Source organism: Hyperoodon ampullatus, assembly GCF_949752795.1.
Source record: "Hyperoodon ampullatus genome assembly, chromosome: 2".
NCBI classification, from domain to species: Eukaryota; Metazoa; Chordata; class Mammalia; order Artiodactyla; family Ziphiidae; genus Hyperoodon; species Hyperoodon ampullatus.
In genome coordinates, this window is record NC_136915.1 from 6,297,491 (window position 1) to 6,322,826 (window position 25,336).

Consider the following 25,336-nt stretch of genomic DNA (forward strand, 5'->3'; position numbering starts at 1 on the left):
ACCATCTTTATTTTAAATTAAGTATTTCTACAAGTTTCACTTTAAATATGATGCTTAATGTAGGTTTCTGACAGCTACTACTCCTCTTCAGATTAAGATTTCCTGTACAGTTGGATCCTTGAACAACATGGATTTGAAATGCATGGATCCACTTACATGTGGATTTTTTCACGGCAAATATTACAGTATGACACCACCTGAGGTTGGCTCAATCCGCAGATGTGGAGGAACCATGCACACGCTGGGCCAACTGTAAGTTATATTCAAATATTCAACCGTGCGGAGGGTTATTGCCCCTAACCCCCATGTTGTTCAAGGGTCAACTGTATTCCCAGTTTGCTACGAGTTGTTTGTTACTATGAGGAACATTACATTTTACTATGTGCTTTTTAGCTTCTCATGCAACTATTTAGTTGTACCTCCCATCCCACATACTCTTTTTTTTTTTTTAACATCTTTACTGGAGTATAATTGCTTTACAGTGTTGTTAGTTTCTGCCGTATAACAAAGTGAATCAGCTATATGCATACATATGTCCCCATATCTCTTCCCTCTTGCGTCTCCCTCCCACCCTCCTTATCCCACCCCTCTAAGTGGTCCCAAAGCACAGAACTGATCTCCCTGTGCTATGCAGCTGCTTCCCACTAGCTATCTATTTTACCTTTGGTAGTGTATATATGTCAGTGCCACTCTCACTTCACCCCAGCTTACCCTTCCTTACACCCCATGTCCTCAAGTCCATTCTCTACGTCTCTTTTTTCCTGTCCTGCCCCTAGGTTCATCAGAACCTTTTTTTTTTAGATTCATATATATGTGTTAGCATATGGTATTTGTTTTTCTCTTTCTGACTTACTTCACTCGGTATGACAGACTCTAGGTCCATCCACCTCACTACAAATGACTCAATTTCGTTTCTTTTTATGGCTGAGTAATATTCCATTGTATATATGTGCCATATCTTCTTTATCCATTCATCTGTCGATGGACACTTAGGTTGCTTCCATGTCCTGGCTATTGTAAACAGAGCTGCAGTGAACATTGTGGTACATGATTCTTTTTGAATTATGGATTTCTCGGGGTATATGCCCAGTAGTAGGGTTGCTGGGTCATACGGTAGTTCTATTTTTAGTTTTTTAAGGGACCTCCATACTGTTCTCCATAGTGGCTGTACCAATTTACATTCCCACCAACAGTGTAAGAGAGTTCCCTTTTCTCCACACCCTCTCCAGCCTTTATTGTTTGTAGATTTTTTGATGATGGCCACTCTGACCAGTGTGAGGTGATACCTCACTGTAGTTTTGATTTGCATTTCTCTAATGATTAGTGATGTTGAGCATCTTTTCATGTGTTAGTTGGCAATCTGTATATCTTCTTGGGAGAAATTTCTATTTAGGTCTTCAGCTCATTTTTGGATTGGGTTGTTTGTTTTTTTTTGATATTAAGCTGCATGAGCTGCTTGTATATTTTGGAGATTAATCCTCTGTCAGTTGCTTCGTTTGCAAATATTTTCTCCCATTCTGAGGGTTGTCTTTTCATCTTTTTTATGGTTTCCTTTGCTGTGCAAATGCTTTTATGTTTCATTAGGTCCCATTTGTTTATTTTGGTTTTTATTTCCATTCCTCTAGGAGGTGGGTCAAAAAGGACCTTGCTGTGATTTATGTCACAGAGTGTTCTGCCTATGTTTTCCTCTAAGAGTTTTTATAGTGTCTGGCCCTACATTTAAGTCTTTTATCCATTTTGAGTTTATTTTTGTGTATGGTGTTAGGAAGTGTTCTAATTTCATTATTTTACATGTAGCTGTCCAGTTTTCCCAGCACCACTTATTAAAGAGGCCATCTTTTCTCCATTGTATACTCTTGCCTCCTTAACCAAAGATAAGGTAACCATAGGCGCATGGGTTTATCTCTGGGCTTTCTGTCCTGCTCCACTGATCTATATTTCTGTTTTTGTGCCAGTACCATACTGTCTGGATTACTGTAGCTTTGTAGTATAGTCTGAAGGCCAGGAACCCGATTCCTCCAGCTCCGTTTTTCTTTCTCAAGATTGTTTTGGCTATTCGGGGTCTTTTGTGTTTCCATACAAATTGTGCAATTTTTTGTTCTAGTTCTGTGAAAAACGCCATTGGTAGTTTGATAGGGATTGCACTGAATCTGTAGATTGTTTTGGGTAGTATAGTCATTTTCACAATGTTGATTCTTCCAATCCAAGAACATGGTATATCTCTCCATCTGTTGGTATCATCTTTAATTTCTTTCATCAGTGACTTATAGTTTTCTGCATACAGGACTTTTGTCTCCTTAGGTAGGTTTATTCCTAGGTATCTTATTCTTTTTGTTGCAGTGGTAAATGGGAGTGTTTCCTTAATTTCTCTCTCAGATTTTTTCATCATTAGTGTATAGGAATGCACGGGATTTCTGTGCATTAATTTTGTATCCTGCTACTCTACCAAATTCACTGATTAGCTCCTGTAGTTTTCTGGTAGCATCTTTAGGATTCTCTATGTATAGTATCATGTCATCTGCCAACAGTGACAGTTTTACTTCTTCTTTTCCGAATTGGATTCCTTTTATCTCTTTCTTCCCTGACTGCTGTGGCTAAAACTTCCAAAACTACATTGAATAATAAGGGTGAGAACAGGCAACCTTGTCTTGTTCCTGATCTTAGAGGAAACGGTTTCGGTTTTTCACCATTGAGAACGATGTTGGCTGTGGGTTTGTCACATATGGATGGCCTTTATTATGTTGAGGTAGGTTCCATCTATGCCTACTTTCTGGAGATTTTTTACCATAAACGGGTGCTGAATTCTGTCAAAAGCTTTTTCTGCATGTATTGAGATTATCATATGGTTTTTATCCTTCAATTTGTTAATAGGGTGATTGATTTGTGTATACTGAAGAATCCTTGCATTCCTGGGATAAACCCCACTTGATCATGGTGTATGATCCTTCCACCTACTCTTTTTTAATGTGACTTTGTCACTCCTCCATCAAAAAGATAGTCTGATTTCCCTTCCTTTGAATCTGAGCTGGACTCAGTAACTTGTTTGTAACCAATACAATGTGGTAGAAATGATGACACGATGTCTAAAGCTATGTCAGGGCCATGTAGCTTCTGCCTAGCTTTCCTGAAGAGCCAGCCAGCATGCTGTGAGAAGCCCAAGCCAAATGTAGTGGCACAGGTACTCCCACTGACAGTGCCCGCTGAGCCCAGCCTCAGAGACGACTCTGTCATCAGAGCCTGGAGCCAGATGTGTGAGTAAAGAAGATCACAGCTGTTGGTGTCACCCCTAGCCATTTGTGTCTTCCCAGCTGAAGGCTCAGAAACTGTAGAGCAAAGATACATCACCCTCGTGGGGCCCCATCCAGAACCGCTGAACCATGGGCTCCATGAACATAGTAAAATGGCTGTTTTATACCACCAAGTTTGGGGTGGTATGTCACGCAGCAGTAGATGACTGGAATACTGATGTGAAACTATCCTTGCATTCCTGGGATAAGATCTGCTTGGTCACCATGTAGTACTTTTTTTACGCTGCTCTGTTCCGATTGGTAATATTTCACTTAGAACATTTTCTGTTTCTGTTCGTGAAGTGAGAAACTCATGTACGATTTCTCTTTCATTTTTTATTATTTATTTTTTGTTTTTTGACACGAAAGTTTACTCACAAATAAATAAATACATTTTAAGCAGAGCCTCCTGCCTGCCTCAAAGTGTCTACCCTATGGGTCCTTCCATCGCAGGATGGGGAGGGAGGGGAGGGCCGTCAGGCTGGGCACAGGCTCTCACTTTCAGCAATGCCCATGCCAGTATCGCCAGTGCCCTCTTCCAGAAAGGGAGTCTGGAGAAGGACTGCTTCAAAGGCGCAGAGGCCAAAGACACATCAGTGCTCACAGACAGGGCGCCAGTTGTCCGTCGTCACTTCAACTACTCAGGCTGGTGGCCAGTCCAGGGCGAGGGAGGCATCCAGGTCTCCAGCAGGACCAGTGTGTCATCAGGAAAGAGCAGAGGTGAGGGGCCTGGCTCCATCACCTGCCCTCCTGGGCACCTCTAAGGGTGCGGGGGCAGGTGGGCAGGGACCACAATTTCCGTTTTTAGATTATCCTTATATGGTTTTGATATCAAGGGTAAACTGACTTTTTAAAATTAGTTGCAGAGTTTTCCTTCTTTTCCTAGTCTATGAAAAAGTTTATATAAGATTTATTTGTTAATTAAATACTTGGTACAATTCATCTGTAAAACTGTCTAGGGCTGGTGCTGGGAGAGAGGTGCTTAAGCCACTGATTCCATTTCTTTAATGATTATTAATCTGTTCAAAGTTTCTATCTTGAGTCAGTTTTGATAATTCTCTTTTGGTCTCCCTTCTAAAATTTCCTATCATAAAATTTTTACAGTAGTCCTGTTTTTTGTTGTTGTGTTTTAAAATTTTTATCTGGCTATCTGCACTGGCTCCTTTACTAATATTGTTTACTTGTGCCTTCTCTCTTCTTTTCATGATCAGTCTTGCTTTGTCTATTTTATTGTTATTTTCAAAGATCATCTCATTTTTTTCTCATATTTCACTGGTATCTGCTGTTACCTTTGTTATTTCCCTTTAAAAAAAATCACTTTCTTTAGTTGTTGTTCGTTATCTACTTTCTTTTTTTTTTTTTTGCGGTACGTGGGCCTCTCACTGTTGTGGCCTCTCCCGTCGTGGAGCACAGGCTCCGGACGCGCACGCCCAGCGGCCATGGCTCACGGGGCCAGCCGCTCCGTGGCATGTGGGATCTTCCCGGACCGGGGCACGAACCTGCGTCCCCTGCATCGGCAGGCGGACTCTCAACCACTGCGCCACCAGGGAAGCCCCAACTTTCTTTAATAAAATACTCAGCCTCTCTATTTCTAATCTTTCTAGGTTGTTACTAGGATACAGTAAGTATTGTAGTAAAATTACTTTAAATACATGTATTTAACACTTTAAATCCATTTACCAGTCTTAGTCTTTACATAATCATATTTCCATGAACAAGACAGGCCTTTAAACTCAGATTTAAGGAGATGAGAAAAATCAAAGCCTGACCCATTATGCAGCGAGTCCCAGAGATTCTGGCCTGAGATGACTAGTACTGAGCTCCCTCTCTCTACAGGAACTGTGGATTAGGCTACAGTTCACTAATCATGAAAACAAGCAACGCTTGATTAACAGGAGTGGGAGTGAAAAGAAAGGAGGAAGAGTCCACAGATAACCCAACATCACAGTTAAAACAAACCGGGGGTGGGGTGGGGGGTGGGGGTGAATGGGACGACAACTTCCCTGGTGGCACAGTGGTTAAGAATTCGCCTGCCAATGCAGGGGACATGGGTTCGAGCCCTGGTCCGGGAAGAACCCATGTGCCGCAGAGAAACTAAGTCCATGCGCCACAACTACTGAGCCCGCACATCACTGCTGAAGCCCACACGCCCTAGAGCCCGTGCTCCGTGAGAAGAGAAGCCACCACAATGAGAAGCCCGTGCACCGCAACGAAGAGTAGCCCACGCTCGCTGCAACTAGAGAAAGACTGCGCGCAGCAATGCAGACGCAAGGCAGCCAAAAAAACCCAAACCAAACCAAAACAAAGAAAACAGGGTTAACAATTCACTCAGTTACTCAGGGCAAGTTGGAATGGCAACGGGCTGGTGCTGTGAGGTTGGGAGGAAGGGCTGCTCTAGCGGAGGCCACACGTCAGGTTCAAAGTGCTTGTCCCTAAGGCATGACCCTCACTCACCTCAAGGATACCAATCAGCTCTAATCAGCCGCCAAAATATTGCCAGTGCTGGGGAGAGGAGAGGCCCCAGGTCCCTGTACGGTTCATCTGCTTCTGGATAAATCTGCCACTGAGCACATGTCAGACTTTCGGTTTTGTTTTTATTTTTGTTTTGTTTCGGGGAAGGGTTGTTCCAAGTAGCATAAAGCTTTCCCAGAACAAGAAGACTTGTAGGATAAAACAGTGAAAAGAACAACAGCCGAGGGCCAAGCGCTTGTGGGAACCTGGCAGAAGCGTAATAGACTAATCCAATCTCTCTGGAGGACAATTTGGCACTATGTGTTAAAGACCTTAAAAATATAAAAAGATACACTAGGAATGTATTTTAAGGAGATTAAATGGACCAGACCCCAAAATAAAGCACCAAGGAAAAAAACTGTTAACAGTGGGGAAAAATAGAGAAAAACAAAAAAGCTAGAAACTGGAAATAAATGTTCAAAATTAGAAATTGGTTAATAAAATTATGGTATCTTTAAAAAATACAACCATCAGGGAATTCCCTGGTGGTCCAGTGGTTAGGACTCTGCACTTCCACTGCAGGGGGCACAAGTTTGATCCCTGGTTGGGGAACTAAGATCCGTGAGCCGCATGGTGTGGCCAAAAAAAAATAATAAAATAAAATAAAAATACAACCGTCAAAATGAGGATATAGATATACATCTACTGTAAAAGATCACAGTTAAGTTTAAAAAGGTTACAGAACAGAATGAGGCTACTCTATTTAAAATATTTACTGATATGTTATGCCTAGAAACAGTCTGAAGAATACGGACTAAAATGTTAACTAGCAGTCATCTCTTGGTGATGAATTATCAGTGATTCTAATTTTCTCCTGTGTTTTCAGGGGAAAAAATTACTAAAAACACACTTACGAAGCATAAACTTACACGTACTAAGATTTTTACTGCAGCAGTCAGGTTCTGGCTGAGCCAACCAGGCAAGTATTTTCTAAAGAGAAGCAGGCAGTAATATAACTTTCACCAAATCCTGAGGGTGCCATAGGGCATTTTTCAGGGAGAAAGGGGCAACAGGTCTGCAACTTACCCTCCAACAGTTCAGGGGGGAAAAAAAACCTACATAGGTTTTAAAAGGGAGAGTTGAAAGCAATGTAATAAAATGTTAACATTTGGGGAATCTGGATAAAGGTTATGTGGGAATTTTTTATATTAGCCTTGCAACTTTTCTTTTTAAGTTTGAAATCAATTCAAACTAACAGGTTTTAAAAGAACTGTGCACAGAATAACCGAAACTTTTTAAAACTGCAGTATCACATATATAAATATGTTTGTGTGTCTGTATGTGTGTGTGAGAGAGAGAAGAGGAAGAGCTGGGAATAATTAGAACAGTTTGAGACTTCTATTCCACTCAGTCCAAATAGATTCTTTAAAAATCTAAGAGGTAGGGGCTTCCCTGGTGGCACAGTGGTTGAGAATCTGCCTGCCAATGCAGGGGACACGGGTTCGAGCCCTGGTCTGGGAGGATCCCACATGCCGCGGAGCGGCTAGGCCCGTGAGCCACAACTACTGAGACTGTGCGTCTGGAGCCCGTGCTCCACAACAAGAGAGGCCACGATAGTGAGAGGCCCGCGCACCGTGATGAAGAGTGGCCCCCGCGTGCCACAACTAGAGAAAGCCCTCGCACAGAAACGAAGACTCAACACAGCCAAAATAAAGAAATAAATTAATAAACTCCTACCCCCAACATCTTAAAAAAAAAAAAAATCTAAGAGGTATTGTTTATATTTGTAACATTAGGCCAGATTTTCAGCTCCAGCAAAAATGAGTTCACAGGAGCGTGTGGGAGGCGGAATGAAAAGAACCACAAATGCCGGACACAGCCCTCTAGCATCTCCAGAGAGATTTAAACCCCAAAACCGAATCCTCACAAACTGACTTCATCAAAATGGGGCAAGAGCAACACTGGTCAGAACTGTTAAGTCAATGGAGAGTTCACGATCCTGAGGGTTCAAGTCTGGACAGTGCTGTCTGCAGTCTGGGGGAGATCAGAGTGAGCTCGGCACAGGCTCACACTGCAGCCAGCTCTGTCCAGTGACGTGTACACACTCAGCGCAGAACCTAGAAAAGACGAAGCTGGGCTGGCAGTGACAAAACTCATGACAGGCTCCCAGGACCTAACCCAGAAGGAAGCAGGGCCACCTTTTCCCCAAGAGAAAGAGACTGGGCAGATTCTGAGGCAGCAATCAAAGAGCATTTCTATCACAGCGCCCCGCGCCAGCGCACCCGAGAGGCCGGACACAAAGGGATCACACGGCCCCGTGCTTCATCACTACTGGTTGGCCAAGGAATCCTACTGTGAATAAAGCATCTCGATGATAATAAAATCTCCCTTTCCTCCTATAAAAAGCAAACGTGGCCCCAAAGGCAAGCACCCACACCACAGAGGCTCTGCCCGTGGCTCGAGCCCGCTCCCTGCCTGCGAGGCCCCCCTGGGGTTGGTGCCCCTCAGTTTCCTCCCTGTGCAACATCGCTGGCGTCCCCGCGGGCGTGGGGGAACCATGAAATAATGTCTGTAAAGCGTTCCCGTTTGTAAGGATGAAAAGAGCTATAAATCCGAAGTCACAGGAGTACTAAAGCTGCAACCACTTCTTTCTTTTGAAATGGAGAAACACAGGAGGATCAAAGGAGTGTCACTGTTGACTGCTGCTCTGGGAGGCTCCTCCCTCCACCTGGCAGAAACCCCAAAGAGGGAGGTCTCCCATGATTTTCAGCTTAACAAAATCCCAAGACAAGTGGAACGATGGTTTCCTGGAACACCTCTGAGTAGAAGAAACAGAGCTTGCTTACGTGAAAGCAGGCGTAAAAGGAGAAGGCAGTCTTGGGAGGAAGAAACACAAACATGGAGGGAAAAAGTTGTGTCCCCTTGTCTCTTTCTGCCACAAAAGCCTGGCATGGTGACACTAAGGCTGCAGCAGCTTGCGCAATAAAATGCTTAACCTTGGCTAAAGTTAACCTTCTTAGCCATAAAAAAAGGTAGGCGGGGGGGAGGGACAAAATTAAGCTTACGGGAAGTAACCCTAATCAAAGCTGAGCCGTAACCAAGGGCTCCAGAAACATTTCTACTGTATCGCATCCCACAGGCTGGCCAAGAGCCCAGAATTTTCATTACAACCTTTCAAAGAGGGAGAGAAGGAGGAAAAAATATTTCACAAAAGCATTATAAAGGCCCCAACCCAGGATACCAGGCTGTAGAACCAAAATTTGTGAGAGGTCAGCCTTTCAGGGAGTCAAAAACCCAGCATGTGGAAACTGGCAGTCCTTTTATATAGTGGGAGGGGTTCTTAAACCAACTACTGTTTTGCACTGAAGTCTCAGAGCTTCACAGATCATTAAAGGTTTCTGAACCACAGAGAAAGGAAGGCAGAGTTAAGGAAATAAATCAAAAGTTCCTCTGGGATGTACGAATGCCTACTTGGAACAGGCCTTCAGCGCGAATATCCTCCACATTAAACAACACGGAGGACTTCAAAATAAAAGCAGAAAAGAGGTTTGTTCTGTTATAAGCAATGCACTTTCTTTCTGGCTTCAAGGTTAGGTGTGCTATAAGATGACTCCTGCTGCGAGTGCGGGGGGGCTGGGCTGAGGGCAGGGGGCCAGTGAAAGAAAACAAGAAGTGAACAGAAAGTCGAACTGAGAAATGCTCCGTTTGGGGGCACCCCAAACAAGTTACACAGTCTGGTAATATTTTAGGGGTGGGAGGTGAGGTAGAGGAATTTCTATCACATCTATTCCTGGCCATCCCTGCCTAAGAACTGAAATAATTTTCCCACAGCCAGAGGGAGTTCTCTGGCTGAGAACAGAGTTTTCCCTGTGCGACATACACAGCTGAAGGCCTGGGGAAAGAGACCATGTCATCTTCAGCAAGGAGCCGCATAAATTTCTTAAAGAAGCATCACCAAACCAGCAGAGGGAGTACAGCATCTGAGAACAGGAAATGGTCAACCTGATACCTAAGGATCTGTGTTTATCTAAGACAGCGGTTGTGAAGCTGAGTGACAGACCTTGTGACCTTGCCCTCTTGTTATGCAGCACCAGTAAACAGAACGAAATGCTAGACTTCCTACTCAGACTGGATTAGTTTATTACAACAGGTGAGGCTGCCACCCTTTGGTCAGGGTGCATTCACCAGGAACCACACTGCTGGGGGGCTCTCCCTACCAACCTGGGAGGAGGAGGAAGGGGTCTGGGGACGAGAAAGGCTCAGTGAAAGGCAGCAAGTCCAACCTGGAGAACGGACAGCATGCACCAGAGCAATGGTTCACCTTAAAATCCAGTTTAATGCATGAACAGCCCCTTTCCAGGCTTTTTTCCCTGGAGGGAGGGGAGGAGAACTCCAGCTTTACATTCAACCGCTGGCTGGAACAAAAGCAGCAGACAGATAAAGGCATTTGTCTGCTAAAGGACTGCTATCTGATCTCCAGCCTTAGTTTACCAAAACATGTAGGAATGGGCTTGAGGGGCAGGTTTCGTGCCAAGATCAGCGCCAACAGGTTCCTGGGGACGGTCTGGGGCTGTGACTAAAGCTAATGGTCTTTCCCACAAGGGAGAAGCCTGCTTGTTCCATGCATGATTATGCTGTGGTTTGTTACTGGAAATCTCTGCTCAGTAAGATTTAAGTGCTTAAGTCCACTCTGGGTGTTCAAATGGCCTCACTGATGGTTAGTCTGAGTAGGTACTGCTGTCCCAGGTAACATCCTTTACTAAATCCTAACGTTAACACCTTCTCATTGTGGGAAATGAGACCTGGGGTAAAGATGCTAACCTCAAGACGTGCGACAGAACAAACAAAGCCTGCTGTGTGACTTTGTTACTCTAGGAAGCCTGCCAAGCAATGAGCTCCTGTGCCTGCCTGAGGGGTGAGGAGGAGGGGTCCAGGGAGGAGAGGGAGTGGCCCGGGGGGGAGGGGGAGGGGCCGGGTGAAGAGGGGGCGGGGCTGGGGGAGGAGGGGGCAGCCCCTCTGCTCCCCAAGCAGACCCACCCAAGGTGCGGGCGGACCTGTGCTTGCACAGCCTGAAGCCGGAAGCCCAGGCAGGGAACGTGCCACCTACCCTGACCTATCTGAGAGCACTCTGAGAGGGAGGGTCGCAGCAACAATTCTCTCTACCAGGACGACCTACAGAAGGAGAAGTGATTCCAATGCCGGCTCAGTAAAAGGAGGGCATTTCCAACAATGCAACTGTCCAAAACCACCAGGTCACATTGAATGGGTTCACTGTTACTAGGTTCTCAGAAGCAGCGGAGCACATTCTGTACGGATGCTGCAGAGGGACTCGGGTATTTCGAAAATTCCTCAATAGACAAGGATGCGTCAAGAACTTTCTCTGGCAAGACATTTCAAACAAGTTTTAACACTTAAAAAACCTATCCTTCAAACAGCTTCCAGCCCTGATCGCACATCTTCCAGGAGGCCCCACTCACAGTCCACACCGCACAGGTTAGCACTTGGGTTCACGCCAACCCACACTGCAGTAGCGGGAGCAACCCCCGAGGGAGCTGAGGCCCAACCCTCCTCATCTTCTCCGGACACTCAGTGAACGGGCAGCGCTGGCTGATCAACTGGTACGAAGGGTAAATCACAAACTGTTTACATTCTCGCTAGCTAGATATCAGAAGTCACTGATTTCCAAACAAATTTTATAACAATGTTGAGTATTCACAGACACTTTAGCATTTGGCAAATGAGTGATTAGAGCAGAATATAGTACAAAAGAAAACAGTATGCTTTAGTCTGAGTCTAAGACATATATACTGGACAAATGGGTGCATATTCTTAACTTTAAACTTGCACATTTTAATGTGAATACAAAATGACTATGTAAGAAGCATTCTGTCCTTTCACTGTATTATCCTGCCTAAACATCTGGTAGACGTAATATGGTACAGAGAAACACATGGACTTTTCTCCTGAGTCACCTGATAGGGAACTAAGATCCCACAAGCCACGCTGTGCACCACCCACACCCCCTCCCCGCCAAAAAAAAGCTTTGTCTTGCTTTTTATCCCACTCTCTGCAGAATGTGTACAGAGTTTACCCAGTTCACTTGCTACTTGCTTTACTCTCTGCTAGCCACGTATACAGATTCACCGGGCCGATTTCCTTCTGAATTCAGTTATTCCACAAATCCAGATCTTCCCTCCAAAACTTAAACACCTCCCTTGACAACTTAAAGTCACAAAGCTCTGACTCATTCAATGTACCTCATTAACACATTTCCCAAGCAGAGCATTTGTGGGAAAATGAACCAGGTTCTGATCTTAGGAGGCGTGTGCCTAAATCAATAATCACCAAACCCCAGAGGCACTGGACCTATGCTGTTTCCAGCCCTCTAAAATAATCAAACACATGAAAGTCACCATTTCTTGCCAAACTCAAGAAAAACCCAACTCCCGCACATGGGAACAAAACGACAACGGCTCAGCGGAAAACACGTAACCAAACATTATAGGAAAAACTTTAGCTTAATACTGTTCACAACATCCCCGGTGGTGTTTCACTCATACAGCAAAGACACAGAATAAAAATTCCAGACTGTTTTCAAGATAGTAAAATAGCATATGATGGTGACTCACTAACTGACTAAAAGGAAAAAAAATCCATAAAGAGTCACAGGAACCTTGCAAAGCTGCAAAGCTGGCAACACTGAACCTCCCCCACCTCACTTGGCTCTCACCTCCAGCAGACACACACACGCACACACACAGGCACACACACACGGGCGCACACTCTAGTGACCATTTTGAGGCTGCAATTGGCTAATGGCTTACTCTACTGCTTAAGACAATATTTTATTCTTGACTCACTCAATAAACCTGCTGAGAAAAATAAACAATGGGTTTCAATCTTATAAATAATCTAGAAAACAGAATTGCTGTGCAAACAGTAGAGCTGATTTACTGCTCACGATGAACAGAACCGGAAAGTCCAATGTGCACAGTGAACCCCGAGTCACAGTCTTACTATCTGGGGACGCGAGTTAACAAGGATTCCTGCCCACTACATGGTGTAAGGCCTGGATGGCCAGGTTTCAACTGGTCCTTTAAAACGTTGAGTTTTAGTCTTTTAAGACATATATACACACACAATGTATTTCTATCCCATCATTCACACATGTGTCAACACACACACTTCATTTTTAACAAATATTAAGTCAGGGCCTATTATAGGGCACTAAAGGTGAAATAAAGAGGTATTAAAATAAGGTTCCTGCCCAGAACCTCATATATGTATTCCATATACATACATAGATGCATGTAAATGTGCAGGACAGAAATGCATCAAAGAAAAAGGGAAGCAGAGTCCACAGTCCAAGACTAAAACAAAATATTAATTTTTAAAGGGCAGAACAAAACACAGTTCCGCTGAGAGAAGTTGGGCTCTTTGTGTAATGGCCACCAGTCCACAGAGAAAGAGGCTCGCATGGCTTTCACAGACGCGCACCCCAAGCAGTACCCCTACACCTGAGCTCAGGATAGCCTCAGTGACTGCAACTCAGGCACCTTCCAGGGAAGAACACAAAGCCACCGCCCCTTCCCCAGGCTGTGAGCTGCAGGAGGGCGAGCCCCCTTTCATGCACCCCAGGCGCCCCGCAGAGCACAGGCCTTGGGTACCAAAGGTTCCCCAAAACAGTTCTCCCCAAACACTCCCAATTTTGCCCACTGCGAGGATGGTTTGGTCACCTCAAAGGCCAATTCCTGGGAATTATGATGCCACAATTTAGAGGATTCAGTAGAAGGATCTGAACAGAAGAATTATATCTCCAAAGGGCAAAAAATAACAAAGGCCGTTAACACTGAAAGTTAATTTAAAAATTAAACATCTCAAAAAGAAAACTGAGCTTAATGGAATTCTGGTGTCCCAAGACAGGTTTCTCTGGCTTGCCTTTCCTATTTCCATAATACAATGAATGGCTTTCAAATTACACACAACAGAAAACATTTTTCATGGGGCGGGGTGTCCTTTCCACCATGGGTGAGCAGCTGTGAATGAGCCTGAGGTGAATGCTTTGCTTCATGTTTCAAAACAATACGATTATTTTTTATTCTTAATTTTTCCTAACTATTACTCAAGGGCATAAGTTCAAGTAAGATTAAAATGAATTAATTATTCAAGAATTATGACTTCAGAGACATTTTAAAACTTATTTTTCATGTCAGTTTTTTTTTTTTTTTTTTTTTTTTTTTTTTTTTTTTTTGCGGTACGCAGGCTTCTCACTGTTGTGGCCTCTCCCGTTGAGGAGCACAGGCTCCGGACGCGCAGGCTCAGCGGCCATTGCTCACGGGCCAAGCCGCTCCGCGGCATGTGGGATCTTCCCGGACGGGGGCACAAACCTGTGTCCCCTGCATCGGCAGGCGGACTCTCAACCACTGCACCACCAGGGAAGCCCTCATGTCAGTTTTTAACAGACTAGATTTATTTTTTTAAAACATCAGCAAACTGGATTTTCAAAGTTAGGATGGGTTCACAGATCTCATTAAGGCTAAAAAAAAAAAAATCTACTTACGATATAAAATGAGCTCCAAGTAGATAAACACACTGACTATAATCACAACTTTTAAGTCTTCTTAAAGACCATTTCAAACCTTCCATTTGCTTTTACTAGCTAATAAAATGAGTGAGTCTATTTAGGCTTAAAAGTCATAAATGTCTCCATCTTAAAAGTCACCAGGTAACGAAGATCCAGCCAAATCATGAGAAATATAGGTTAGCAAATGCCAACAGCAAATAAAAAAAAAGCAGCACTTGTAAGCACTTAGAAGCAGCAAGTCCAAGGTGTTTTTCACGTGAGTGCAGTTTCTACAAGTAAAACAGCGCATACAATCAAAGCACACTCATGCCATTCCTACCAGTCCTAATACGTAGGATAAGACCAAGGACAGGCCTAAGATGTTTACACTGAGAACAGCAAATATCCAAGGCCCTTGGTTTAAAAAGTCATCTAACTCTCTGGAAGTTTCAATATAATTTGCTTAACCTAATGCCACATAAAACCGATTCCAAAAAAGTTAAAAATAATTACTCTTTAAAAATAGATAAATAAAAGTTTAAAAGTCATCTAATTTTTAAAGACCTCCCTTTTCCCCCAACATCGGCAGCAAAAAAGTTTCTTACATGCAAATTTCTTAACTGCTTCACTTACACAAGGGAATCGGCCACTCTCTCTCTCTCAGATTAGCCTAGTCAAAACTGGACCACTGCCCGGTCAAATATCCAGAGTTTAGACTCTCAGAATGAACAGATTCAAGGCTCTGCTCCATTTTAATGGGAAGAACCATAGGATCACACTACTTGCTGCCAAAATGCAGGGCCTGTTTCTGTGGGTAATCACTTCTGCCTTGAGTGGAAAATCCCAACTCTACCTGCACCTACCCCAGGACAAGTTATTAAGGGAAGAGGTATGGCACACGTCAGTCCTTGTACCCACTTCTTGCCAACCTCTCAAAATATTTGCATTTCTTCTTCATGTATAGGGGTTCCAGTGAAAGAAACACTTAAAAACACTGTAGTATTAAATATGCGAACTTCATATTAATAAGCGAAGTTCATCCTTCAAATAAAAAGGTTTCTATTAGAAACTTCAGTAGGGTCTAGGCTAGCCTAACTCACATATTTTGGCTGCATGTCAAAAGATAAAGAGGAAAACAGTTTTTATATGAAGTGAGACATCAGGAATTCCCTGGCAGTCCAGTGGTTAGGCTTCCACGCTTTCACTGCCGTTGGCCCGGGTTCGATCCCTTGTCGGGGAACTAAGATCCCACAAGCTGCATGGTGCGGCCAAAAAAAAAAATAAAAGGAAACATGACATGAGTTACAATTGTGTTTCTAGGACAAAATGGAAGACGGGAAGGGGGAAGCCATATTGGGAAATTCTATTATTGATCATGAAAATAAGTCCAGATACTTTTCTATATGTTTGAAATACTCTGTAACCCTTTGAAAAGCAAAATCAAGCCCTACTTAACAGTGAAACAATTTACAGCTTTAACAGAATGAAAACCACATTATTTTAAGAATGAATGTGACATATAGGATTAAGAATCTGCAAGTCTTCATCCTTGTAAACAGCAGGGCCTCCTGAACTTTACTCTGCATTCCAATCACCTGGGGAGCTTATTAAAATGCAGATTAAAATGCGTCAATAGGAATGGACAGGAGGCTGAGAGGCTGCAATTTTAACAAGCTCCAGGTGATGACGATAATGCTGGTCTGAGGACCACACTGAGAGCGGTGAGAACACACATCATTTGCAGTCGAGGTCTCTGCCTTAAAATCAAGTATGTTATGTGGCTGTAACAAATTTGTGTCCTCAATAGTATCAACCGGTTCACGAAGTCCACACTTTGTTATGTAACATTAGATTAAGCATTAATGAGGCTAGAAAGTTTGTTTATCTAAGGTTATAACCTGAAGTTAAATAAAGCTTCATGCTGAACGCTAGTATTAAATGCTAGAGTCATTTTTAACCTCTTAATATTAACAGAATCCCAATTACTCGGTCTCTTGTTTTTTTAAGTATCTTTTAAATTTTTATTTATTTTTATTTTTGACTGCCAAACACGGCAGGCCTGCAAATGGCTCATCTTCCCTGCTGCAATGCCAGCTCCCTGTGGGGCACACGTGGCACCTCGCTTCTCTTTACAGACATGCCACCATTACAGCACTCAGTGGTATACAAAATTTTCTAAAATTGAACCATATGGCACGTTTAACTAGCTCTGAAAATGGGAATATTTATTTTATTATTCATTGGGTCTTTGTTGTCGCACACGGGCTTTCTCTGGTTGCGGAGAGCGGGGGCTACTCTTAGTTGCGGTGCACGGGCTTCTTGTTGTGGTGGCTTCCCCTGTTGCGGAGCACGGGCTCTAGGCGCACAGGCTTCAGTAGTTGTGGCACGTGGGCTTCAGTAGTTGTGGCACGTGGGCGCTCTAGGCGCACGGGCTTCAGTAGTTGTGGCACGTGGGCTTCAGTAGTTGTGGCACGTGGGCTCAGTAGTTGTGGCTCGTGGGCTCTAGAGTGCAGGCTCAGTAGTTGTGGCACACGGGCTTAGTCGCTCCGCGGCATATGGGATCTTCCCGGCCCAGAGCTCGAACCCGTGTCCCCTGCATTGGCAGGCAATCGTATTCTTAACCACCACGCCACCAGGGAAGTCCCTGATTACTCGGTCTTAAAGCCCTTTCTCAATAGTGGTTATTCTTTGATGAGGGAACATGCTCTCTGCAAAAGATATTTTGCCTGAAGAAACGAACAACTAACATTCAGTAGTTATGCATATACTTAATAGAATTCGTTCCCAGAAATGTGGCTGAGAAAGATGGTTGATTTTCATGTTATTTCTCAAAATTTTAAATCTCCAATACTTTTCATCCTATCACCCAAGGTTAAAAAAGCTCAAAACATCAAAAACAGCTGCCCCTTGGTCTCATTCAAAAAAAACAAAAACAAACAAAAAAATAGTGACACGTTTTCAATAGAGAAAGTCAACATAAAAGACTTCCACTTCCACAAGTCACTTACGATTCCCCACTTCCTGTCCTACTACTAGACTGAATTATTAAGAACCTCCTCTCTGGTCCCCGTCTCATTGGTGCTGCTCAAGAATGCTCACCTCCCATGCTCTCACCTCTCTTCTCAAAAGACTTCAATGGGTCCCCAAACGCACTCTTGGGAGAGAGTGCAAGGTCCCCCCAAGTCTACCTCCAAGTCATAAGCTTGGCCTAAATCCCACTGCATCAGCTCGTGCAGCCTTCTCTCCGACCACACTCATGGACTTGCCGGGCACGTTTTGCAATTTCCTCTCCCCATGCCTTTGCTCGTGATATTTCCAACAGCTGGAAAGTCGCTTTTCTTCCACCCTCCCAACCATGGCCTATATCCTTCCTTCCTTCGAAGCTCAGTCCAAACACCACATCCTCCAATTAGCCTTCCAGAAACCCCCAGGCTCTGTGCTCGCTCTGTGGGACCCGGACCTCTACCAGGGCCCTAAGCACAAACTGCCAAACACGGCAGGCCTGCAAATGGCTCATCTTCCTGCTGCAATGCCAGCTCCCTGTGGGGCACGGGTGGCACCTTGCTTCTCTTTATAGACATGCCACCATTACAGTGCTCAGTGGTATACAAAATTTTCTAAACTTGAACCATATGGCACGTTTAACTAGCTCTGAAAATGGGTGAAAATGGATTTCTGGCATAGTAAATATTAAGGCACCAGTAACTGGGTTTACAAATAACACGAGCTTCATCTCTGTTGGGCTAGGTATTCAAAAATAAAACTAAGAGATGAGAAAGAGAGTCAAGAGTGTGTGCCTGTTCCCCTGCTCCATCCAGGGGCTAATGATCCTCTAGGGGCACCTCTTCTCCCTATCAAGTCGGGGTGGATCAAACTGTCTTCGCACTAAGGTTAGCTGCCGCTGAGACAGGTCACTAAGTGCGTGTTCCCTGTCTACGATGCAATGCTGGCTGAATCTGTCCAAGCGCCAGCAGACAGAGCTTTACACAAAGGCCAGCCAGGATTCAAGGGACAACCACCCCAGTGTCAGACACGGAAAAGTCTTTGGTTCAAACAACAAAGAGATGTTCTCAGCATGAAAGAAGATACTATATGTCACTGTCACCTGAGTAATCATCTCATGTTTTTGAAGAAAACTACAATGTGTAAAAATCAAACGAAAAATTATTTTTGGAACACCTATGATTTTGTGTTATTTGTAACATGGATTCCCCTCCTGGTAATTAAGATTCAACACTATTGGGTCTCCTGTTTTTTCAGGCATTACCTTAGCATCAAAGGTCATGTGACTCATCAAGCCAAAGATTACACGGCAGTGCTTAAAGCAGATCCCAAGAAGCCTCGTTCTCCATCATTTTCTCAGAAGCTCAGCTACGGGGCGCTCACTGTGATTTATACAAATGTACTAATACCCAAGATTCTGATGTGGTTTAGGTCAAAGATTGTCTTGAGAGAGAAGAAGCATACAGCCAAGGGGAACCTGAGATGCTTAGCAAAAATTCTTTACCGTATTTTACTACTAATTATACATCTTATGAGCATTTGCGGGAGGCAAATAGTTTTGGAGGAAGGGAGAACAGGGAGAAAGATAATCAACTGTAGGATATTTGCACGACTGTGATACTAAACTATCTGAGGTTAACATGTAATACCCACTCAACTAAACCTCTATAAACAGTTGGTTTTCCACAATCACAGCCACTATTCCCACTTCAGTGGGCAGCAGTGTTCAGAGAAAAGCCAGATTTAGCTCCTGAGTAATAAACACCAGAAACCAAAAGAGCTGGGAGAGCTCTCCGTGTCCGTGCCTACCAGGAAGCTCTGAATGTACATCGGCACCGAGTGGCCTGGTAAGCGTGGAAGTCTCCTCAACAAAGCTTCAAGACAGAGGAATTCCATCTTTTAGACTAGGCAGTGCCCTCCACCCACTCTGTTTTTCAATTAAAGGGGTTTTCTGCAAGACAGATTAATGAAAAACAGGTAATTTCTTTTTATATAGGTTCAATATGTTTACAAGCAGAATATAATTCTGTACTTTTCATAGCATTTAGCTACTTTACATATTATTCAAGGTAGATAAAGAAGAACAATCATTTTCCAGTGTTTTTATGCACTCTTTATATAGAGGGTATCTCATTTAAATTCTCAAAACAATTCTGGCGGGGGAGACCCAAGAGGGAGGGGATATGTGTATACATGTAGCTGATTCACTCTGTTCTACAACAGAAACTAACACAACATTGTAAAGAATTAAACTCCAATAAAAAATATTTAATTTAATTTAAAAATTAAAAAAAAATTATAAGGGGTAGCAGGATCACCCCATTGTACAGACTCAGACATTAAAGGACAGGAGGCTGAATAATCCGCTTAAGGCCCTATGGCAGGTAAGTGGCAGAGGAGAGAAGAACCATCACTTTGGTCTCAGGCACAGCGACAACCAAAGATGTACAAACATTTTATAAAGATTCTAACACCAATAAAATTCTCATGCAAAGACACACCATTTTAGAGAAAATAATTTCCTAGACCGTGTCAGGATTTGACCTGAACTTCCCAATGAACAGCTCAAAGAAGACTGCCCAGTTAAAAGAGATCATCAAGTACTATAGTTACTGGTAAGGCCAAGAATAGAACACAGGTCTGCTGACCCCGTGCCCATGCCCAATCAGGCGTGTTCTTTTGGATGCTGACACCCTTCTGAAGTTTCAAGTTGGTTGAGAATAGCAAAGAAATGAGTTAATAATTCTGGTAAATAGAAGACAATATGGAAAGTATCTAGGTTAGCGGGATTTGCTATGTGTGTGTGTGTGTGTGTGTGTATACACACACACACACACACACACACACACATATACATACATATATGTATTTTTAAAAGGCATGACCATATGAAGATTTCTACCTAGGAAGTTTTGAACCAAGAACACTGGTACCTAGTGTTTTCTCATCTTCTGCAGCAAAAATGAAAAATAACCTTTGTCCTCCCCTCTGTATGACTTGTGAATGATTAGCCTGGCCATGTTGATAACTAAGGAAAATATGAGTGCCGCTCCCAGCTGACTAGAATACTTAAGATTTATCCTACTACCAACCTCCTCCAATTCCATGCAAAAGACAGCAGGACACTAGGAACAGTTAGCCAATGTTCAGCCCTAATAAATTCTCCAGTGCTGCAAACAACCCTCCCATCAGCTCCAATGACTGTGCCCTGAGGAAGAGGCTGGAAACAGGAAGACTGCTGGGTGCCACAGGAGATGGGAGGATTGGAGCCACACGGCTGGGAAACAGGGACTGCAGAGAAGTGATGGGGAAGCGTCTCAGGAAAGAGGCGCCTGGAAAAAACCAGAGAACCTGCTCAAAAGGTTGCTGTACTGAGAACTTCTGTGTGGCAAAAAAAGAGGCTACTACTGAGTCAGACATCATCAATAAGAATAAGCGACAACCAAGAGCAAGAGGAAAAACAGATTAGAAGACCATTCCCTAGGTTAAAGGTTATTCAGATCCCTTTTCACAGGGGAGATAAAATGCAAGGTGTCTGGCATTTCCAAATGTTAGAGACCAGATTTTAGATTCAATGCTTAATCTTGCTATTAAGTTTACTTTTTAAAAGAAAAAGATAAAATAACTGTAGAGGGATATCTTGTATCAAATTCTTCATGTTTTGCAACTTTTAGCAGAGCACAGGGAGAGAGAAAATTGAGTTGAGAGGTTATAATCTGGCCCCTCACATCAGCTCAAATCTACTCAATAATCTCTCTCATTTTCACTCCAATTGGGCCAAACCAAAACTCCTATACTTTACAGGGTAAAGCCTTTTTAGTTTTTACTTCCAATAACTGAAATCCTCAGAAAACGTAAAAAGCATTTCTTTCACTGCTCCACATTAAACACCTCTTACCACTCTGCTCTGGAAAGAGCAAAAAGTAACTTGATTATACAGACTGATAATATATTTTAGTTTAATGTCCATAAACAAGCTTTTTTTCCCAACTATCCTCAAAATGACCCATCTCAGCATATTTACAAGTATAATAAATACTGAAATTTTAATCTAATTATGATTGATTAATGCAAACCACCAATTTATACGAGGCTATACTTGAAATCTCAGAATGCTTCTCCCCTATTATGAGGTCTGTTTATAAGGTGCTGTACAGAAAACGTGTCCAGAAACAGTAGGTTTAAAAAAAAAAAACTGAATAAAAGAACCAAAATTGAATAAGAGGAAATCAGTAAACAATACCCAATACCCAATTAGAAAACCAAAACCCAAACCAACCCACCAGCTTTTGTCATGGGTGTTCTTCATGGATATTCTCCTCCATCCACTCCCAAAAGCTGAGGTGGGGGAAGCAGCACTCAATGTCTAAATATTCACCTCCCATCCCCAAGTCCTGAAGTGAACTTCTGTAGTACTTGGGCCTCAGGCACTGGGCGATGGCTGGCCCACTCCACCCCCCGTCTCCCCTATTCCTTGGCCTAGCCGCAAGGAGGACTCTCCCCACCCTCCTCTAATACCACCTGTAGGAAACCACAGGCACATTCAGGTAAGACTGAATGAATCTCCTGCTAGCATTCTCTTTACATAACTTCACTCCCAAGACTCTTTAGCAAACCCGCCTACCCCAAGTTTAACAAGAGCGCTCATCAGACCTGATTCTCAGCTTTGTGAAATATCAAAGGAATTTTTAAAAGCCTCATTTCAAGCAACTTACAGGGATCCTTCTGTATCTGTCCAATAAAAAGTGCAAACTTTTAGGGCTGGAAAATTAGGTACAACTACTCTTCAAAACATAGCAACATTAAAAAAAAAAAAACAGTCCCCAGAGAATTTAAAGTATATTGAGCTACAAACCTCTTAGCTCTATTGTTTGTTGATGACTTTTGTCAATAACCAAATCCAAACTAGCGATAAATGATATTTTCTATTTCAGCCACTGTATTTAAAATCAGATGTTAACTCCCCAACACCCCAGACTCCCCCCCCCCCCAAAACGTCTGTTGCCAAAGACTCTTCTGTTCTGAAATCCACCTTCTTGGGGATAAGCATAACCAGTCACTTTACCATCTAGAATCCTGAGCTAAAACTAAAAGTGAAGGAAGTAAAATGAATAGAATCCTCGAGGCCAGCACAACACAGGGTTAAAGGAAACCATTTCACAAGATCAAGTGCGGAGAAGCAGCAGGAGCGAAGAGGAAAAAATCAAGTTACATAAAGTCCAATTGTACTCACTGTTTCCTTATTGGGAAGCAGCTCCTTTCGAATTCTGAAGAAGTTCTTGCCGTACTGCCTGAGCCCCTTAACGAAGCGTTTCTGTGATAAAAAGAAACAACAAATGGGATGTAAAAGCCAAAAACAACACAGGATGTCAGCAAAGAGCTCTGCAATCAGCAGAATAACAACCCCAAAGAAGTCCGAGCTAGGGAACGTCGACACGGCCGGGGGAATATTTCAGCAGCACGGCCGGGACCCGCGCCCAGACGGCCTCCGTCAGATCCCCAGTCCCGCACTCGGACAGGCCGAGGAGGACGTCCCGTGTCTGAGGCAAGCAGCCGTCTGTGCCTTCGCTGCCTCCGGTCTCTGCATCGGTCCACGGAGGTATAAACAACACATACGCTCCGTGCTTCCATCAATAAAACAGCACAACTGGTCCCCACCTGAGAACGAAGCTTCCCAAAGTGCCGAGCTGAAGGGGGGAACGGGACCAAAGCTGGAGACTTTTCTCCAGAGGGGCACCCTGGAGGCTTCAAAGGCCTTTCGTTAGTCCGGGGAATTCACCAGGACGGCAGCAGCACCGCGGCAGCCCACCGGGCCCGAACCCCGGCCGGCCTGCCTGCCCCGCCACGCCGGCCGCAAGAGCCGCCCCGGGGCACCAGGCACCCAAACACCAGCACCCCTCTTCCTTCCCGGCTCCTCCCCGCCCCCGTTCCCTCGGCGGCCCGGGGACTTTCACTTTGTCCCACTCCTCCCGGGCAGCCCCTCCCCGCCGCAGCGGGGCCACTGCCGGAACCCCGGACCCCACCTCGGCCCGCGAAGCCGGGTCCCGCGCGGCCGATCGCCAGCAGCCACAGGTACGCGGGGCCGCCGCGGGCCGCACTCAGGGTCCGGGTGGCGGGAGGCCGCGCCTGTCACTCGGCTCGCGCTCGGGCTCGGGCTCGGGCTCCGGCTCCACAAAGCGCAGGGCGGAGGCGGCCGGGCGGCTCGGCGTGTGAACGCGGCGGGGCCGCGCGGCGCGGGGCGCGGGGCTGGGGCGGCCGCCGCCGCCGCCGCCGGGGGAGGAGGCCGGAGCGGCGCGCAGAGCCCAGCGCGGCCGCGGGCGGCTGCAAAAGGCGGCCTGGATCGCCGCGCCGCCCGCCGGCCCGGCTCCGGCCCCCGCCCCGAGGCTCCGCGTGGGACCCCGGCGCCGGTACCTCGGTTTCCTCCTTCCAAAAAGCGGGAGTCGACCCGGGCGGCGGAGCACGGAAACTTCCTCCCCGCCGCGGCGGGCGCGAGCAGAGGGCGCCCGCGGGGCTGGCTCCGGGCTGGGGCCCTCCCCGGGCTGCTCCGTCTCCGGGCCTACCCCCGGGCCTCCCCCCGGGCGGGCAGAGTCAGCAGCGCACGCCCGCCGCCCCCGGGCTGCGAAGCGTGGGGGCTGGCCCCGACGAACCCCGAGGTCCCTCCGGCCCGGGATTGTGGGCGGCCGCTCCCGCCCGGCCCAGGCCTCAGCCGGCACCTCGCAGGGCGCCGTTTCACAACTAAATCACCGCGGAAGCTTCCCAGCCAATAAATCACCTGCCCACCGGGAGGGGAGTCCCTCCCACTCCCCGCGGTTGAGACCAGCCGGGCGAATTCAGTGAAGAGCCAGACTTGGCCGGGAAGACCGATCTGCAACCTCCTACTCCATTCCTGGAGGCTCTGCATTTTCAGATTTCACCCCTTTCTAAGATATGACTCATCACTGTCAGTTTTCAACATAATTCGTATAGTTCAAAAGGAAAAATCTGGCAAGGCACAAGAAAGAAGCAAGCTCTGCTCTGCTCTGAAGCAGAGTGACCCTCGTTACCTGAAAAAAGTATCATTTATATGCTCAGCACGCATCCCGGGCTGCGTGCAGAGCATCTCCACATCTCCATCGGGATGTGGAGAGGAACGAGACGGCCCTGCCCTCAAGGAGCAGGCCTGGCAAACAGGTAAACAGATCAATCTCTGGGCCCCAACGAAAAGCAGCAGAGGAACAAAGGGCGGGAGGTGGGGTCAGGAGGAGGAAGCAACTTACTCTGCTGCCGTCGTAGGGGCGAGACAAGGGGGAGCATGAACCTGCCAGGTGGGCTCAGCAGGGCTCCAGGCAGAGGGGTCAGCCAGGAAGGGCACACAGATCACCCTGGGAACTGCGACGAGGACAGGGTGTGCGGAGTGGAGTCCCAGCAGGTAAGACTGAAGAGTGGGGGAGAGGGTCAGGTTGCAAAGAGCCTTCCAGGCCAGGCTGAGGAGTTCTGCTCCTAGCTGTAGGCCAGCGGAGCAGTGTAAGCAAGAGCGTTCCATGAAAAGACGGCACAGAGACTACTCTGGTGGCCGTGTGGCCCTCGGCGTGCATTAGGGACAGACCGGCTGCAATGCAGTTAAAGAGGCTGGAGAGGGAGCCCCGGTGTGAGATGAGGATGACCGGAGCTCAACCTCGGCCTTCAGAATTAATGCTTCTTAATCTACTCGTTAAGAAGTTCAGTATTGAGTGAGCACCTAACACTGGGAGGAATTTTTAAAACAACAACAACAAAAAAGGTAGCCATGGACCTTTATTAAAACGGATTCATTTTTAGCAGGTAAGATAAATGTGTGTGAGGCGATTACAGAACCATCTGAGACTTAGGTCGGCCAAGCATGAAGCAGTGACGGGCAGCTCACCAGTGCTGCAAGGGAGCCGAGAAGAGGGACGGGCTGTTGCTCAGAACGCCTTCGCGGAGGCAGATCGCGGAAGAGCAGACAGCATTTGCAGGCGTGGATGGGCGGGGGGAAGGCCCTCCAGGAAAGACAGAGGCAGAGAACAGGAAGTGG

At 45.5% G+C, this 25,336-nt stretch overlaps 1 protein-coding gene across 1 annotated transcript in view; it reads right to left on the reverse strand.

Moving 5' to 3' along the window:
• RERE (arginine-glutamic acid dipeptide repeats) overlaps positions 1 to 25,336 on the reverse strand; it is a 420,244-nt gene that overhangs the window by 36,401 nt on the left and 358,507 nt on the right. The window contains exon 12 of the mRNA XM_079698584.1: positions 22,538 to 22,618. Coding sequence (XP_079554710.1) covers positions 22,538 to 22,618 — 81 coding nt within the window. The remainder of the gene's footprint in view (positions 1 to 22,537; positions 22,619 to 25,336) is intronic.